The following is an 18,294-nucleotide window of genomic DNA, read 5'->3' as shown; positions in this document are numbered from 1 at the left end:
CTCCGGCGATGCTCACCGTCTCCCCCTGTCTCTCTATCCGTGCGTGTTGAGGGGGGCTATAGTCTGATGTCCCCCCCCCCCCCCCTCCCCGTTATAAAAAAAGAAAAAAGTATAGCTACGTCAGACAGCATGCCTCATCATGCTCCGCTTTGCTGTTATAATTCAGGATTGTTTACTTTGTCCACTATATTTACATAAAGTAGACCACATGTTTTATTTAAAATAATGAGATCCCGTGATGTTCCCATTCATAGCGGGCCTAGCTAATATCTATTGCACGCAAAAAAAATATATAGGCCTTCTTCTAAATCTAATTACATTGGTAATAGCTTTAATTTATATAGCGCCTTTCCCAAGCACATGTAAACAACGAACCAATAAACAAAACGACTCCAAAACGAAGCCTATTTACCATAAGCCCGAGAGGTCTTTCTTAAGACTCTTTTCAAGGCAGCCTTCTGACTACATTTTTGTTTTCGCCCGTGCCCAATCAATTAGTCATTAGTCTTGCCATGGCCAAGGACAATTAAACATATTTACCCCGTAACAATTCCTTCATTTAAATTGAGAGATGATATAGTTGTTTAGACTTAACACTAGAGAAAGTACGAATGCTTTTTTATTGATAGATTGAAAATAATTTAGTCCCTTGTTTGTGCCAAATCTGGTTACATGGTTTGTTGCACTCCCTCTGGTGTTGTGGGTGTGGACTTTGTTTACATTAAGGAAGTATTTAGACAGGTACATGGGTATCTTGGTTTCTTGGTAGTGTATCGAATCTTGTGGACCAGACCCATTGCAAGATGCTGTACTCTGTCGTCGACCCTAAGCCATTCCAGCCTGTCAAAGTGGGCAGGGGTGAGGTGGGTTCGGGGGGTGAGGCCAAGTAGGACCCTGACCAGTTGGTTTTGGGAGGTCTGGAGCCTTGTTTTAAGGGCCTTTGACGTGCTGTGGTACCAAGAGGTGCATGCATAGTCAAAGAAACCTTGTACGAGGGCTCCTGTTAATGTCTTCAAGGTGTTTTTGTTGACCAGTGAGGAGATCCTGTAAAGGAATCTTGTTCTTTGATTGACTTTTTTGATTACGTTGGTGGCCATTTTATCACCGGAAAGATTATCCGGTGGAATCAATCATTTTGTTAGTCTTTCTGCACACTACAGCTTCACTAGACCAGACTGGGCACTGTCCAACTGCACAAACCTTACCATCTTGTGAAATAGTTAATAGAACAGGTCCTTAATACATTACATTCAACAATGAAAAGGGGATAGTGATTAGCTGCTTGTAATCCTGTATTCTCAACACTTACACTCCCTTCTCTCCTACTCAGTTACAAAAAATAAAATAAAAAAGCCCACTCTACTGGCATATTTCAGCAGCAACACAAGTGAAGGTGCTAGGAGTTTTACACCTCTGCACTGCAGCCTATACTAAATGGAGAATGGCAAGATTCAAAATCCTAGAAGGTTTATTTGTCACTCATACTGTACAGAAATGAGATAAAATACACAACTACTCTGAACTGAGTAGTTGTATACTGATAGGTATGACACAAAAAACATTAAGCAGATTAATTGTGTGCAGAATATGCATATGGTGTAGAATAATTTAGTAGGCGTCCAAAATACGCAGCCCAGTCGGACAAGAATTACAAGTCGGACACTGATGACTGCATTTAGTTTGACACCAGATGTGTCATCTCAAATGAATATTAATTAAAGGCAATAAATGTCAAATTATTAAAAGATGTGTAGTTTCAGGCTACTCATGCGCAGGCCACCAGAACATTACTATTCCACAATATCCGAATGTATGACGGAAGCATTTGAAAATAGCAGGAGGCAACAGTCTGGCCACGCGAGACTACCACAGACAAAACAGATTTTTATAGTAAAATGAGCTCTCATTCAAATTATACAAGCTGCTCAAAATCACTACCATCCACCATCTGCCATATTGTCAAAACAGTCAATGTAATATCTTATCTGTATTTAAGTAAAAGTATCAATACTGCAATGTAGAAATACTCTGTTACAAGTCCGGAATTAAAAATGTACTTGAGTGAAAGTACAAAAGTACTATATCAAAATACAGTATACTTAAAGTAGGCTACAAAAGTAAAAGCAATCTACTCATTATGCAGATTGTCCAATCTCACAAGTTTTAAAATGTATAAAATGTAATTTATACTCCATGACACGTGTCGTGTGACAAGATGGCCTTTTTGTGATGTTTTTTATTGTCTTATTTAAATGTTTCTTAAATCTTTTATCTCATATGGTCTTTCACTGCCTCTGTCTTATTGTACTCAGAGCATAGGTATTTCATTTTGCAAAGCAATTTGTAAACAAGAGTGTCTCTATTTTTTCATTTTTTAAACTATTAAACAGAAATAAACACAGAAATCAATACATTTATATTCGTTTTAACTTTAAGAAATCTAGGAACCATCAATAGTAATATGCATTTTAAAACAAATACAAAAACGTTATACAACAATACCCAAAGATATTTCAAAATACTGAACATATTGGTTTGACATCATGTCTAGAGAATCAGGCCAATTTCTACATCTGTGCGTATTGGTAATCTCTTTTCACACTGCTCTCTTCTTCAAAGACCCAGATTGCAGAAATACAGTGCATTTTGGGTGTCTTGGTGAGACAAGTATGGATAAATATGGATAAAAGAAGTCTGCAATTTGCCCTATACCTAAAATAATTCCACATAATATGGACAAACGTAGGTAAATCACTGTTAATGTACTCTATACACAGTGTTTTTAAAACTAGCACAACATTTGTTAAATGTACAAATGCTGCTGAACAGGCATCACAGGTGGTGGAGGAACGGAAGTAGAAGCGTGCATGAAGAATGAACAGAATAGAATTTGCAGCCCATTTGAAACCCTGGCTTTTTCACACCCAGCACACCTGGTGAAGTCTGATGCAAACGTCCAAGATTTGGGGCGTCCAAATCGCTTGCTTCAAAAACCATAGCCTACATTCCTAACAACGGATCCGAGGACGCATGCTGAAGTCCCGGTCGATACGCCCCTGCTTTCGGGTGAGTTCTGGGTTCTTGGACCATTTGTCTTTGGCCTTGTAGCGTGTTTTCACTGACATTGAATCCCAGACCGGGTATTCCTCTTGGGTCACTGCAGTGTCGCTTTCTTTTTCCAGGTCTACCAGGAGCTGGTCTACCAGGACAGCAAGGTCATCTTTTGTCTGGTGCCGCTTCGGAGCTGCCCCTCTCCTCCTGGTCTCGTCTTGAGGCCGGAGCACAGCAGTAAGCAGGTCCTTGTAGAGTTGCCTGCTGGTCTCCTTCTGCAAAAGCTTCTCAGGGTCCACCCCCTTTCTCAGCCTATGCACCAGGTAGTGGACCAGTGTTCCCTTGTACAACCTGGCCAGCATAAAAATAGATTAGGTTTATCACCATGTTTGTTTGAATATCTCTTGACAACCTTTTATTTTTTTAGGGGCGCTAGCTTTCCAGGTTTGTGTGAACACAAACATTGGCTTGTGATTGGCTGATCGCCCCATAGCGATGATTTGATTGGCTGAGCAAAGTACATATTGAAGCTAAAAGTGAGGGCAGAATAATGAAGACGAAAAAGTGAGGTTGTGATTGGCCAGAATTAGTTGACGTATTAAGATAAGAGCGCCCCTCACTTCACACAGATGTAGAAGTGCTACAGAATAAATAAGGCATCGAAGAAAGTCCCAGAATATCATATATTTGTCAATATCATGCAGCTCTAGGCTCTACTCGTTATTATAGGTTGCTTGTAACTTATTTTATGGCTGCTCTCATTCTACATTCTATACACCATTAAGGAAAGGAATGAAACGTCATGATCTCAATCTGGGAGCCTCTCAAACTTTATTGACAAGGCCCATTATGTTGATACAGTTAACGCAACAAAACCCTCAGTGTTCATTTAACTGTACAGTGTAACATATAGTCGGATAGTCCTGTAAAGATGCCTTACCATGCAATTTGAGGCTCTTGTAGGGGAAAACACAACAGCTGGTTGAGGTGAATGCTGTCTTTAAAGCAGATCTGCCATTCGTTGTAGGCATGAGTTACATCAAACTCCTGTTTCAGCTTTTTCTTTTTTTTCGGGATTTTTATCTCCCCCGTTACATCTACAACAAATGAACACACACACACAACCGTTTTGAATTGCCAAAGCCAAAGGTACTGCTTGGAAAGGATAAGCAAAATGTTTTTTCTGAGACTCAACCATAGCTGTTTTAGCTGTAGGCCTACTATATGACATAATCAAAGCAAGATGGGCTTCAAGTAACATTTGTCACAGAAATTGTGCTACATCATTATCATGTATGTGATTAACAGAAATGTAAGCTATACCTTGTACAAGTAATTACATGTTTTTGTATTTATGCACGTACAGCAGGCATAGTTCTCTTGCACCTACCTCGTTGGAGTCGTTGCCTTGCCCAGCCACCATCCCAAGCAGCAGAGCCTGAATGACCTTCTCATCGGGGGGAGGACTGCTGTGCTGCAACCAGTAGCAAGTGACAGCGACTGGCAGGCGCAGGTTGGATGGCACTCCACTCAAAGTGTCGTGGCTCACACCAAGCGTCTCCAAAAATACCCGTTCAAGAACGGGCTGCTCAGCCTGTTAATGTAGGAGTAAACAGCAAGGTTAATAGTATTCAGTATTTTTTTTTCTTCGTTTAGTTTGAATTGGTAATGCAGGAGTAAGCAGCAAGGTTAATAGTATTCAGTATTTATTTTTTCTTCGTTTAGTTTGAATTGGTTTTTAATGTGAGTTTGCTAGTCTATTTTCTCTTTTGTTTTGTTTTTAAAGGATACATTTTAGTTTTAGGTTGCATTCGGATTAGATGGGGTTACAGCCGTCAATAACAAGCTTACTGTTACTGAAATCTCTATTTCTAAATATCTGACTGTTGTTCTCAATAAAGGTAAATAAGCCCTGGACACCCATTGTGAGTTCAGATTCTGTGCCTTGTGATAAAGAGGAACAAGAGTGATGTATTTATAGCGAGTGGAGTTTTCTTTTCCTTAAGTTTCATTTTCCTTGCTGATGTCTTGAATAGGTAAATAGTCTAAAATAAAGTGCACAGACTCCTACGTTTCATTTTCCTTACGGATTGGTAATGCAGGAGTAAACTAAACAGCAAGGTTAATTGCTGTTTATTTTGAATTGGTTTTTTATTTGAGTTTTAGGTTGCATTTGGAGATGGGGAAAGATTTAGCAATGTCAGAACAAAGCTGACAGAGCAAAAATAGCAAATCTACAGAATCTGCTATTCTTGCTATTTACTTCATTAGCTCTAGAAGTAACTACCGGTATGTATTTTTTTTTAAATCCCTGAATTATTTTTGTTAGTTTTAGTTAGGCAAAGTACTGAATAATAACAGTACTGGTAAACAGATAAAGCGCACAATGTGTTGCATGTGCACATAATACACTTGTAAATAACAAATACATCAATAAAGCATGTACTGTTGGAATGTAACATGATATCTTACCTGACGCAGTAAGTCAATTGTGATTTTGGATTTTGATTTGATTGGTTGGACCATGATCTTGGACAGCCGTGTGCCATCTCTGTCCCATTCCTCCACTCTGGTTCCAGTCTTACGACCCAACAACAGCCCGTACATCACCTGTCGGATAGGCCGAGAAGTAATATTGGCACTTGGCAGAGAGGCGTGGTCCACCTGGCAAGGCTGGGACAGTCTTCCGAGCAGCAGCACATCCAGAACGTCGGAGGTCAACCGGCCTTGGGTCAAAGGAAGGCGAGCCCAGTCGGGGACTATGCCCACCGCCTCTGGTTCGAGATCCGGCGCTGTACCATCGTGGAAGAACCGGAGAAGGCAGGTTGGAGGGAACTGGTACTCCTTCATTCCCAGAGTCAAGGCCTGCAGGACCTCAGCCTCTCTTTGTCTGCTCAAGCCAGCCATTAGACCCAGCACCGCCTTCAAAGCATCCTCGGGACTCTGAAAGTCCTTCAGCCATCGCACTAACCCGTCAAAGCGGCTCATGGTCCCTTTTCCCGGCGAGCTGTATTCTGCCCAGCGCAATGAGATGCCCATTTCACGCAGCTTGACATAGTCGTTGCCAGCCAGTGCAGCCATGAGAGGCAGGAATTGGAGTTTAATATCGAAATGGACGCAGAAGCTGGATGTGGCGTAGTATTTGCATGGAATATAGCTCTGTCCCGCCATGCTCCGTGACACCGCGTCCCACTTGAAGTGCGAGATTGGCAGAAACCCCCCAGGGAGCTCAAAGACGTAGAAGTCACTGTCATTGCTCAATACCGGGCACTTCCACTCTCTCGCCAAGGAGGCGATTTGGCTGTCAGCCTCTCCAAAGCACTGTGCGAATGGCACCTTCAGGTTGGTCAGGGTTTGTTTCAGCACCAACTTAACCAGGATAGGCAGGATGTTCTCGTTTCCACCCATAGCTGCAATATGGGCTTTCGTGATCTTGTCTTGCTTTTGTTGCATCAGGGTGTCGTATTTCTTATCGGAGCAGTCTGTCCCTCCATCCAGTACTACATACGGTTCAATCCTACATTCTCTCAGAGCCTTGACAAACTTAGTAATAAGGTCCTCAAATGCAGCATACTCTCCACCATGGTTTTGTTCCAAGCCAGCTTTATGATAGAGCAAATGATACAAGTTACAGCCGTCAATAACAAGCTTACTGTTACTGAAATCTCTATTTCTAAATATCTGACTGTTGTTCTCAATAAAGGTAAATAAGCCCTGGACACCCATTGTGAGTTCAGATTCTGTGCCTTGTGATAAAGGGGAACAAGAGTGATGTATTTATAGCAAGTGGAGTTTTCGTTTCCTTAAGTTTCATTTTCCTTACTGATGTCGTGAATAGATAAATAGGCTAAAATAAAGTGCACAGACTTTCGTTTTCCTTACTGATGGCATGAGAACTGGCGGTGCCTTGTGGTACAGTCAGGTAATACACTGAGCACATGCATCTTACAAGTCACAACAACCAGGTTAGATTATCATGTTGTCTCTACATTGTCCTAATGTAGAGAATGAATGTAGTTTACCTGATGGCAGGTAAATTAGTCATTCCACGAAACCGGTACGATTTGGCCTTTTCTTTTACCGAAAGGTTATACTTTTCTGAATAGCCTATTAAGGACAACTTACAGCTATCAGGAAAAACATAATTTCCCATCTCAGGCATTCAATTAATATTTTTATGTATTTATATATATATATATATATGTAACCAAGTGTACCAAAGGATTTACTTTTGTATGACTACGCCACCTTGAGATAGTTCAAGGAATTAAACAGACCAGTAAACTGGGTTCCCCACAAATGCAAGTTTGTTATAAGGACTTGAGACTTGAGTTCCAAAACAGGAATTTATTAAACTTTTAAGAACAGTAGGAATAACAAATATTTATTAGACCAATGTCCAATTTCATATATATAGGCTAATGCAGTAAAATGCGAACAATATCTTAAAAAACTAAGAACACAACTAAACACACGCACTGAATCACGCAGCATGCAGCAAAACAAGAGGAAATGGCTCAATTAAATAAAACCAAACACTAAAATCAGTCTAAACGAACAAAACAAAACAGCAGTGGTGACATCTATAAGGATATGAAAACAAAACATTTAGTACACTATGAAGTTAAACAAATAAATCATTGCAACAACGATTTGATATGATGTATAATTGTATATACCTATTTGAGTCTGTGTTCATTCACATCGGCCCCTCTGGCACATGGGCTCATCGCTTCCAGGCACATGAACTCACACTGGGTATAGTATAGTAACAAATAATAAAAGTACTTAATTAGAAAACACTTTTTTAGTACAATCTAAATAACATCTATCCATCAGGTTACTCACCAAGGCAGGGACAGATAAAAACACAATTAAGACATGATCTCTGCAGGACCCACAGCAAACACCAAGAAACCTGTGTTTGTTACACTGCAGGGCCTTTAAATAGTCACCACTGATTGACAAGGAAGTGGCAGGGCAGCCAATCTACGGTGGCCCCAAAGGCTCAATTCCAGCCGGCTACATATATATATAGAATAATATAGTAACAGGGTTGAAAATCATAACGGGCTTGTGTCAACCCTGTACTCACGGGGTTGTGATTTTTTACTCAAGATGGACACTACTACCTGTGGTGATTAAGAGGAGACCACATGGCATGCATGAGATTAAGAAATCAGATATATTGTTGAAATAACAAACAAAATAATTGTTTATCTTTATTCCATGTAACGGAGTTGAGCTGTTATGCTTTACGACCACATGTGAGAGTAGAAATTACTCTAAAACATTGTAAAATAAGGTGTGAGATTGTCTCTTTCTGTAGCATGTTGTTCAGAAGACTTGTAGAATGCCACTTCCTGTTGGTGATGTCACTAAAGGGACAGTTAAGTATTCTTATGGAGGGGAGAGTAAACATTATTAAAAGCTCAATAAACATTATGCTTCTCCATGTCCCCTATTCCAGCATCTAATGGACTCGACAACTTGTGCCTCTTGGACTTTAATGCGCATATCCAATTTTACTGTGGTTATAGATAGGCTACAGTTGATGATAATTTAATAAACTAGCTATATGGGGACTAAATATCCCATGGGCAACTACTCAGCAACAACATGAATCGTAGTGAGTCTTCGACTCTTCGTTACACTAGCTATTCAACTAAAATGCTCTCACATTCCTGTAGGATGCAGAGCAGACTGCTGCTGCTCATCTGGTGTGTGTGTGTGTGTGTGTGTGTGTGTGTGTGTGTGTGTGTGTGTGTGTGCGCATGTGCACGCACGTCTGGAGCTTTGTTACTTTTATGAGTCCAATGCAGATGGAAGCCTGGAAGGTAAACCTATATCAAACTGTTTTTTGGTAAGGAAAATGATACTTTAGGAAAATGAAACCTATAGTAACCTCAAGAGCATGTGTCAACAAACAACCCCGCCTCCCTGTGTGTGCCAACATGACCTTTTAAGAACACACCGTTGGAATTGATAGTCAAGTGGTTAGTGGTGAGTCATTGATTTTATTCCCGAGCTGCCCCTCTCCTCCTGGTCTCGTCTTGATGCCGGAGCACAGCAGTAAGCAGGTCCTTGTAGAGTTGCCTGCTGCTCTCCTTCTGCAAAAGCAGCTCAGGGTCCGCCCCCTTTCTCAGCCTATGCACCAGGTAGTGGACCAGTGTTCCCTTGTACAACCTGGCCAGCACCAGAAATGAAAGGTTAGAGTAGACACATAATTCAGAGCATCAGCAAAACAAGAAGAAATAGATTAGGTTTATCACCATGTTTGTTTGAATATCTCTTGACAACCTTCTTTTTTTTTTAGGGGCACTAGCCCCTCCTATTCCCATGCTTTCCAGGTTTGTGTGAACACAAACATTGGCTTGTGATTGGCCGTACACCCCATAGTGATGATTTGATTGGCTGAGCAAAGTACATATTGAAGCTAAAAGTGAGGGCAGAATAGTGAAGACGGAAAAGTGAGGACGCAAATTGTGATTGGCCAGAATTAGTTGATGTATTAAGATAAGAGCGCCCCTCACTTCACACAGATGTAGCCTGGGCACCATTTCATTTCGGTATGAGCCGGATGATATGCTACGTCACGTTGTAAGCAGCTTCCCAAACAGGATGTACCCAAAATAATCCCCCCTCCCCCGCGATCAAAATGTTAGTTCCCCCCATAGAGTATTGGTCCCCCCCCGACTTTACTCGCCAGTTGCCATTGTGCCGCACTCTCGCTACGCTATGTATTTTAAAATTCAACGAAACTAAAGTACGCCGCATCAGAAGCATATTAATTGGTAGGAACTAACATTTTGATCGCAGGGGAGGGGGGATTATTTTGGGTACATCCTGTTTGGGAAGCTACCTACAACGTGACGTAGGCATATCATCCGGTCCCGGACTTTTGGAACAGAGACCAGGCTTTCCTCCGAGACGGTGGAAAGCCTGGTGATGCGAGGTTAACACAGATGTGATATTTTTCAAGTGCTACAGAATAAGGCATCCAAATAAGAAAGTCCCAGAATATCATATATATCAATATCAATATGTCAATATCATGCAGCTCTATAGCCTCTACTAGTTATTATAGGTTGCTTGTAACTTGAAGCTTATTTTATGGCTGCTCTCATTCTACAATCTAGATTCTACACCATTAAGGAAAGGAATGAAACGTTATGACCTCAATCTGGGAGCCTCTCAAACTTTATTGACAAGGCCCATTATGTTGATACAGTTAACACAACAAAATCCTCAGTGTTCATTTAACTGTACAGTGTAACATATAGTCGGATAGTCCTGTAAAGATGCCTTACCATGCAATTTGAGGCTCTTGTAGGGGAAAACATAACAGCTGGTTGAGGTGAATGCTGTCTTTAAAGCAGATCTGCCATTCGTTGTAGGCATGAGTTACATCAACCTCCTGTTTCGGCTGTTCATGTATGTCCATTTTTATCTCCCCCGTTACATCTACAACACATGAACACACACACAAACACACACAACCGTTTTGAATTGCCAAAGCCAAAGGTGTACTGCTCGGAAAGGAAAAGCAAAAAGTTTTTTTCTGAGACTCAACCATAGCTGTTTTAGCTGTACTATATGACATAATCAAAGCAAGATGGGCTTCAAGTAAGTTATTCAACAAAAACAGAACATTTTGTATAATAGTGCTTAAAGAACATTTGTCACAGAAATTGTGCTACATCATTATCATGTATGTGATTAACAACATGTAAGTTATACCTTGTACAAGTAATTACATGTTTTTTGTATTTATGCACGTACAGCAGGCCTAATTCTCTTGCACCTACCTCGTTGGAGTCGTTGCCCAGCCACCATCCCAAGCAGCAGAGCCTGAATGACCTTCTCATCGGGGGGAGGACTGCTGTGCTGCAACCAGTAGCAAGTGACAGCGACTGGCAGGCGCAGGTTGGATGGGACTCCACTCAAAGTGTTGTGGCTCACACCAAGCGTCTCCAAAAATACCCGTTCAAGAACGGGCTGCTCGGCCTGTTAATGTAGGAGTAAACAGCAAGGTTAATAGTATTCAGTATTTATTTTTTCTTCGTTTAGTTTTAATTGGTTTTTAATGTGAGTTTGCTAGTCTATTTTCAATTTTGTTTTGTTTTTAAGGATACATTTTAGTTTTAGGTTGCATTCGGATTAGATGGGGAAAGATTTAACAATGTCAGAACAAAGCTGACAGAGCAAAAATAGCAAATCTACAGGATCTGCTATTCTTGCTATTTACTTTATTAGCTCTATTAGCTCAGTGGTTAAATAACCAGAGCAGGATAATGACAGAAGGTAGAAGTATTAAACTATGTATTATTTTAAAAAATCCCTGAATTATTTTTGTTAGTTTTAGTTAGGCAAAGTACTGAATAATAACAGTACTGGTAAACAGATAAAGCGCACAATGTGTTGCATGTGCACATAATACACTTGTAAACAACAAATACATCAATAAAGCATGTACTGTTGGAATGTAACATGATATCTTACCTGATGCAGGAAGTCAATTGTGATTTTGGATTTTGATTTGATTGGTTGGACCATGATCTTGGACAGCCGTGTGCCATCTCTGTCCCATTCCTCCACTCCGGTTCCAGTCTTACGACCCAACAGCAGCCCGTACATCACCTGTCGGATAGGCCGAGAAGTAATATTGGCACTTGGCAGAGAGGCGTGGTCCACCGGGCAAGGCTGGGCCAGTCTTCCGAGCAGCAGCACATCCAGAACGTCGGAGGTCAACCGGCCTTGGGTCAAAGGAAGGCGAGCCCAGTCGGGGACTATGCCCACCGCCTCTGGTTCGAGATCCGGCGCTGTACCGTCGTGGAAGAACCGGAGAAGGCAGGTTGGAGGGAACTGGTACTCGTTCATTCCCAGAGTCAAGGCCTGCAGGACTTCAGCCTCTCTTTGTCTGCTCAAGCCAGCCATTAGACCCAGCACCGCCTTCAAAGCATCCTCGGGACTCTGAAAGTCCTTCAGCCATCGCACTAACCCGTCAAAGCGGCTCATGGTCCCTTTTCCCGGTGAGCTGTATTCTGCCCAGCGCAATGAGATGCCCATTTCACGGAGCTTGACATAGTCGTTGCCAGCCAGTGCAGCCATGAGAGGCAGGAATTGGAGTTTAATATTGAAATAGTCGCAGAAGCTGGATGTGGCGTAGTATTTGCATGGAATGTAGCTCTGTCCCGCCATGCTCTGTGACACCGCGTCCCACTTGAAGTGCGAGATTGGCAGAAACCCCCCAGGGAGCTCAAAGACATAGAAGTCACTGTCATTGCTCAATACCGGGCACTTCCACTCTCTCGCCAAGGAGGCGATTTGGCTGTCAGCATCTCCAAAGCACTGTGCGAATGGCACCTTCAGGTTGGTCAGGGTTTGTTTCAGCACCAACTTAACCAGGATAGGCAGGATGTTCTCGTTTCCACCCATAGCTGCAATATGGGCTTTCGTGATCTTGTCTTGCTCTCGTTTCATCATGGTGTCGTATTTCTTATCGGAGCAGTCTTTCCCTCCATCCAGTACTACATACGGTTGAATCCCACATTCTCTCAGAGCCTTGACAAACTTTGTAATAAGGTCCTCAAATGCAGCATACTCTCCACCATGGTTTTGTTCCAAGCCAGCTTCATGATAGAGCAAATGATACAAGTTAGAGCCGTCAATAACAAGCTTACTGTTACTGAAATCGCTATTTTTTAATATCTGACTGTTGTACTCAATAAAGGTAAATAAGCCCTGGACACCCATTGTGAGTTCAGATTCTGTGCCTTGTGATAAAGGGGAACAAGAGTGATGTATTTATAGCAAGTGGAGTTTTTGTTTCCTTAAGTTTCATTTTCCTTACTGATGTCTTGAATCGGTAAATAGGCTAAAATAAAGTGCACAGACTACCAAGTTTCATTTTCCTTACTGATGGCATGAGAACTGTACTCATAGTAGCTGTAGAACGATAATTTAATAAACTATATATATGGGGACTAAATATCCCATGGGCAACTACTCAGATCCAACAACATGACACTGTTGTATGACGTATAGATTGGGCTTTAAATGGTTTCATCTCGTTGCGAATCTGAATTAGGATCTAGTCCTCTTGTACCTTTTATTTTTTTCCCTTTTTTATCCCACAATTTTGTATCCCATTTTTCACCCCTGTGTCAATTATCTAATGTTATCCTGGGCTCTACACACCCTCCACCCTCCCACTTAATTTCATAGATGGCCTTTTTGTGATGTTTTTTATTGTCTTATTTAAATGTTCTTGCTTTTTTAAATCTTTTATCTCATATGGTCTTTCACTGCCTCTGTCTTATTGTACTCAGAGCATAGGTATTTCATTTTGCAAAGCAATTTGTAAACAAGAGTGTCTCTATTTTTTAAACTATTAAACAGAAATAAACACAGAAATCAATACATTTATTCGTTTTAACTTTAAGAAATCTAGGAACCATCAATAGTAATATGCATTTTAAAACAAATACAAAAACGTTATACAACAATACCCAAAGATATTTCAAAATACTGAACATATTGGTTTGACATGCGTATTGGTAATATCTTTTCACACTGCTCTCTTCTTCAAAGACCCAGATTGCAGAAATACAGTGCATTTTGGGTGTCTTGGTGAGACAAGTATGGATAAATATGAATAAAAGAAGTCTGCAATTTGCCCTATACCTAAAATAATTCCACATAATATGGACAAACGTAGGTAAATCACTGTAAATGTACTCTATACACAGTGTGTAACTGCTCCTAAACCCTCTTCATCCGTGGCAGAAATATGACAACGATCCAACTGATTTCACTGAGGGCTTTTTATTTGTCCCAAGTGGCAACCGTGAAAAACTAAAGAAATCACAATATACTTCGAAACAATGCAATATGAATGTCCTTATTATCTAAACAAACAATAAAATGTACACAAACAATAAACACAAACAATGGCAATATAACTTTTACAGACAAACAAAACAATTGGGAACGTACCGTATGCGCCTTCTGCACAGATTATTTAGGAGTTCAGTTAAGTTCTTTCATATTATATTATTTTCTCTTATCTTTGTCATGTCATGTCAGACTTTCTGACATGCGAGAGCTCCTCTCTGCAGCTCTGCTCTGTTTGTTCTGATCTGACATGCCCAAGACCCAACAGGTGACTTAAATGAAGTGAAGAGGTGATTAGAACAGGTGAGCCTAGTTCAACCTGCCCATGAACCAGACAGACCACAAAAACAGAGCACAGTAGATGGCACTATATCACCATGCATTTATATGTACCCAAATAAACACACATAATGTTCACATATACATTTCCGAAAGGTAAGCAATAAAATAGCAATAGAAATAGAAAATAGAAATAGGAAATTACAAAATACCATTGCTGGGACAGTTACACAGTGTTTTTAAAACTAGCACAACATTTGTTAAATGTACAAATGCTGCTGAACAGGCATCACAGGTGGTGGAGGAACGGAAGTAGAAGCGTGCATGAAGAATGAACAGAATAGAATTTGCAGCCCATTTGAAACTCTGGCTTTTTCACACCCAGCACACCTGGTGAAGTCTGATGCAAACGTCCAAGATTTGGGGCGTCCAAATCGCTTGCTTCAAAAACTATAGCCTACATTCCTAACAACGGATCCGAGGACGCATGCTGAAGTCCCGGTCGATACGCCCCTGCTTTCGGGTGAGTTCTGGGTTCTTGGACCATTGGCGCCTGTCTTTGGCCTTGTAGCGTGTTTTCACTGACATTGAATCCCAGACCGGGTATTCCTCTTGGGTCACTGCAGTGTCGCTTTCTTTTTCAAGGTCTACCAGGAGCTGGTCTACCAGGACAGCAAGGTCATCTTTTGTCTGGTGCCGCTTCGGAGCTGCCCCTCTCCTCCTGGTCTCGTCTTGAGGCCGGAGCACAGCAGTGAGCAGGTCCTTGTAGAGTTGCCTGCTGGTCTCCTTCTGCAAAAGCTTCTCAGGGTCCACCCCCTTTCTCAGCCTATGCACCAGGTAGTGGACCAGTGTTCCCTTGTACAACCTGGCCAGCACCAGAAATGAAAGGTTAGAGTAGACACATCATTCAGAGCATCAGCAAAACAAGAAATTTTTGATTTGTTTTAGCACCATGTTTGTTTGAAATATCTCTTGACGTTGAATTTTTAGGGGCGCTAGCCCCTCCTATTCCCAGCTTTCCAGGTTTGTGTGAACACAAACATTGGCTTGTGATTGGCCGTACACCGCATAGCGATGATTTGATTTGCTGAGCAAAGTACATATTGAAGCTAGAAGTGAGGGCAGGATAGTGAGGACGCAAATTGTGATTGGCCAGAATTAGTTGACGTATTAAGATAAGAGCGCCCCTCACTTCACACAGATGTGATTTCTACAGAATAAATAAGGCATCGAAGAAAGTTCCAGAATATCATATATTATAATATAATATAATTATAATAATATAATAATATCATGCAGCTCTAGGCTCTACTCGTTATTATAGGTTGCTTGTAACTTGAAGCTTATTTTATGGCTGCTCTTATTCTACAATCTACACCATTAAGGAAAGGAATGAAACGTCATGACCTCAATCTGGGAGCCTCTCAAACTTTATTGACAAGACCCATTGTTTGATACAGTTAACACAACAAAACCCTCAGTGTTCATTTAACTGTACAGTGTAACATAATGTCGGATAGTCCTGTAAAGATGCCTTACCATGCAATTTGAGGCTCTTGTAGGGGAAAACATAACAGCTGGTTGAGGTGAATGCTGTCTTTAAAGCAGATCTGCCATTCGTTGTAGGCATGAGTTACATCAAACTCCTGTTTTGGCTGTTCATGTATGTCCATTTGTATCTCCCCCGTTACATCTACAACACATAACACACACACACACACAACCGTTTTGAATTGCCAAAGCCAAAGGTGTACTGCTTGGAAAGGATAAGCAAAAAGTTTTTTCTGAGACTCAACCATAGCTGTTTTAGCTGTACTATATGACATAATCAAAGCAAGTAAGTTATTCAACAAAAACAGAACATTTTGTATAATACTGATTAAAGAACATTTGTCACAGAAATTGTGCTACATCATTATCATGTATGTGATTAACAACATGTAAGTTATACCTTGTACAAGTAATTACATGTTTTTTGTATTTATGCACGTACAGCAGGCCTAATTCTCTTGCACCTACCTCGTTGGAGTCGTTGCCCAGCCACCATCCCAAGCAGCAGAGCCTGAATGACCTTCTCATCGGGGGGAGGACTGCTGTGCTGCAACCAGTAGCAAGTGACAGCGACTGGCAGGCGCAGGTTGGATGGCACTCCACTCAAAGTGTCGTGGCTCACACCAAGCGTCTCCAAAAATACCTGTTCAAGAACGGGCTGCTCAGCCTGTTAATGTAGGAGTAAACAGAAAGGTTAATAGTATTCAGTATTTTTTTTCCCCCCATTTAGTTTTAATTGGTTTTTAATGTCTATTTTCTCCTTTGTTTTGTTTTTAAGGATACATTTTAGTTTTAGGTTGCATTCGGATTAAGATGGGGAAAGATTTAACAATGTCAAAAATAGCAAATCTACAGGATCTGCTATTCTTGCTATTTACTTTATTAGCTCTATTAGCTCAGTGGTTAAATAACCAGAGCAGGATAATGACAGAAGGTAGAAGTAACTATGTATTTAAAAAAGAAATCCCTGAATTATTTTTGTTAGTTTTAGTTAGGCAAAGTAGCCTACTGTATAATAACAGTAGCCTACTGGTAAACAGATAAAGCGCACAATGTGCTGCATGCGCACATAATACATGCATTGTAAACAACAAATACATCAATAAAGTATGTACTGTTGGAATGTAACATGATATCTTACCTGATGCAGTAAGTCAATTGTGATTTTGGATTTTGATTTGATTGGTTGGACCTTGATCTTGGACAGCCGTGTGCCATCTCTGTCCCATTCCTCCACTCCGGTTCCAGTCTTACGACCCAACAGCAGCCCGTACATCACCTGTCGGATAGGCCGAGAAGTAATATTGGCACTTGGCAGGGAGGCGTGGTCCACCTGGCAAGGCTGGGACAGTCTTCCGAGCAGCAGCACATCCAGAACCTCGGAGGTCAACCGGCCTTGGGTCAAAGGAAGGCGAGCCCAGTCGGGGACTATGCCCACCGCCTCTGGTTCGAGATCCGGCGCTGTACCGTCGTGGAAGAACCGGAGAAGGCAGGTTGGAGGGAACTGGTACTCGTTCATTCCCAGAGTCAAGGCCTGCAGGACCTCAGCCTCTCTTTGTCTGCTCAAGCCAGCCATTAGACCCAGCACCGCCTTCAAAGCATCCTCGGGACTCTGAAAGTCCTTCAGCCATCGCACTAACCCGTCAAAGCGGCTCATGGTCCCTTTTCCCGGTGAGCTGTATTCTGCCCAGCGCAATGAGATGCCCATTTCACGCAGCTTGACATAGTCGTTGCCAGCCAGTGCAGCCATGAGAGGCAGGAATTGGAGTTTAATATCGAAATGGACGCAGAAGCTGGATGTGGCGTAGTATTTGCATGGAATATAGCTCTGTCCCGCCATGCTCTGTGACACCGCGTCCCACTTGAAGTGCGAGATTGGCAGAAACCCCCCAGGGAGCTCAAAGACATAGAAGTCACTGTCATTGCTCAATACCGGGCACTTCCACTCTCTCGCCAAGGAGGCGATTTGGCTGTCAGCCTCTCCAAAGCACTGTGCGAATGGCACCTTCAGGTTGGTCAGGGTTTGTTTCAGCACCAACTTAACTAGGGTTGGCAGGATGTTCTCGTTTCCACCCATAGCTGCAATCTGGGCTTTCCTGATCCTGTCTTCAGCTCGTTTCATCAGGGTGTGGTATTTCTTATCGGAGCAGTCTGTCCCTCCATCCAGTACTACATACGGTTCAATCCTACATTCTCTCAGAGCCTTGACAAACTTTGTAATAAGGTCCTCAAATGCAGCATACTCTCCACCATGGTTTTGTTCCAAGCCAGTGTTATGATAGAGCAAATGATACAAGTTACAGCCGTCAATAACAAGCTTACTGTTACTGAAATCTCTATTTCTAAATATCTGACTGTTGCTCTCAATAAAGGTAAATAAACCCTGGACACCCATTGTGAGTTCAGATTATGTGCCTTGTGATAAAGGGGAACAAGAGCTGTATTTATACTTTATAGCAAGTGGCGTTTTCTTTTCCTTACGTTTCATTTTCCTTACTGATGTCTTGAATAGGTAAA

The 18,294-nt window shown here is 41.6% G+C and overlaps 3 protein-coding genes across 3 annotated transcripts; all 3 read right to left on the bottom strand.

The window, feature by feature from the left end:
- Nucleotides 1–4,010: 4,010 nt before the first annotated feature.
- On the bottom strand, nucleotides 4,011–6,784 carry LOC308318340 (single-strand DNA endonuclease ASTE1-like). The gene is made up of 3 exons (XM_080767863.1): nucleotides 5,524–6,784; nucleotides 4,442–4,645; nucleotides 4,011–4,148 (listed from the first exon to the last, which is right to left on the bottom strand). The coding sequence occupies exons 1-3, from the start codon at nucleotides 6,775–6,777 to the stop codon at nucleotides 4,143–4,145; spliced, it is 1,464 nt and encodes a 487-aa protein (XP_080623989.1). The 5' UTR covers nucleotides 6,778–6,784; the 3' UTR covers nucleotides 4,011–4,142.
- A 2,284-nt stretch (nucleotides 6,785–9,068) lies between these two features.
- On the bottom strand, nucleotides 9,069–12,565 carry LOC308318723 (single-strand DNA endonuclease ASTE1-like; the record flags this gene model as incomplete). Its single annotated transcript, XM_080768348.1, has 4 exons — nucleotides 11,554–12,565; nucleotides 10,860–11,058; nucleotides 10,362–10,515; nucleotides 9,069–9,237 (listed from the first exon to the last, which is right to left on the bottom strand). Exons 1-4 carry the CDS (start codon nucleotides 12,535–12,537, stop codon nucleotides 9,069–9,071), a joined length of 1,506 nt encoding a protein of 501 aa, XP_080624474.1. The 5' UTR covers nucleotides 12,538–12,565.
- A 1,105-nt stretch (nucleotides 12,566–13,670) lies between these two features.
- On the bottom strand, nucleotides 13,671–18,178 carry LOC308318318 (single-strand DNA endonuclease ASTE1-like). The gene is made up of 5 exons (XM_080767821.1): nucleotides 16,919–18,178; nucleotides 16,246–16,444; nucleotides 15,766–15,919; nucleotides 14,451–15,091; nucleotides 13,671–13,792 (listed from the first exon to the last, which is right to left on the bottom strand). Exons 1-4 carry the CDS (start codon nucleotides 18,170–18,172, stop codon nucleotides 14,692–14,694), a joined length of 2,007 nt encoding a protein of 668 aa, XP_080623947.1. The 5' UTR covers nucleotides 18,173–18,178; the 3' UTR covers nucleotides 13,671–13,792; nucleotides 14,451–14,691.
- Nucleotides 18,179–18,294: the final 116 nt, after the last annotated feature.

Source organism: Protomyctophum bolini, assembly GCF_963924005.1.
Source record: "Protomyctophum bolini genome assembly, chromosome: 7".
NCBI lineage: Eukaryota > Metazoa > Chordata > Actinopteri > Myctophiformes > Myctophidae > Protomyctophum > Protomyctophum bolini.
Note: the sequence above shows the minus strand (reverse complement) of the source record. Positions and strands in the feature narration are given on the sequence as shown.

What these genes read in the sequence shown, in the direction of transcription:
- LOC308318340 (XM_080767863.1), bottom strand. Translation starts at nt 6,777, where the DNA reads ATGGGTGTCCAGGGCTTATTTACCTTTATTGAGAACAACAGTCAGATA. An exon ending in CAATTGACTTACTGCGTCAG is followed by an intron (nt 4,646 to 5,523) that starts GTAAGATATCAT and finishes CTACATTAACAG; the next exon opens with GCTGAGCAGCCCGTTCTTGA.
- LOC308318318 (XM_080767821.1), bottom strand. Translation starts at nt 18,172, where the DNA reads ATGGGTGTCCAGGGTTTATTTACCTTTATTGAGAGCAACAGTCAGATA. An exon ending in CAATTGACTTACTGCATCAG is followed by an intron (nt 16,445 to 16,918) that starts GTAAGATATCAT and finishes CTACATTAACAG; the next exon opens with GCTGAGCAGCCCGTTCTTGA. An exon ending in TGGGCAACGACTCCAACGAG is followed by an intron (nt 15,920 to 16,245) that starts GTAGGTGCAAGA and finishes TATGTGTTGTAG; the next exon opens with ATGTAACGGGGGAGATACAA.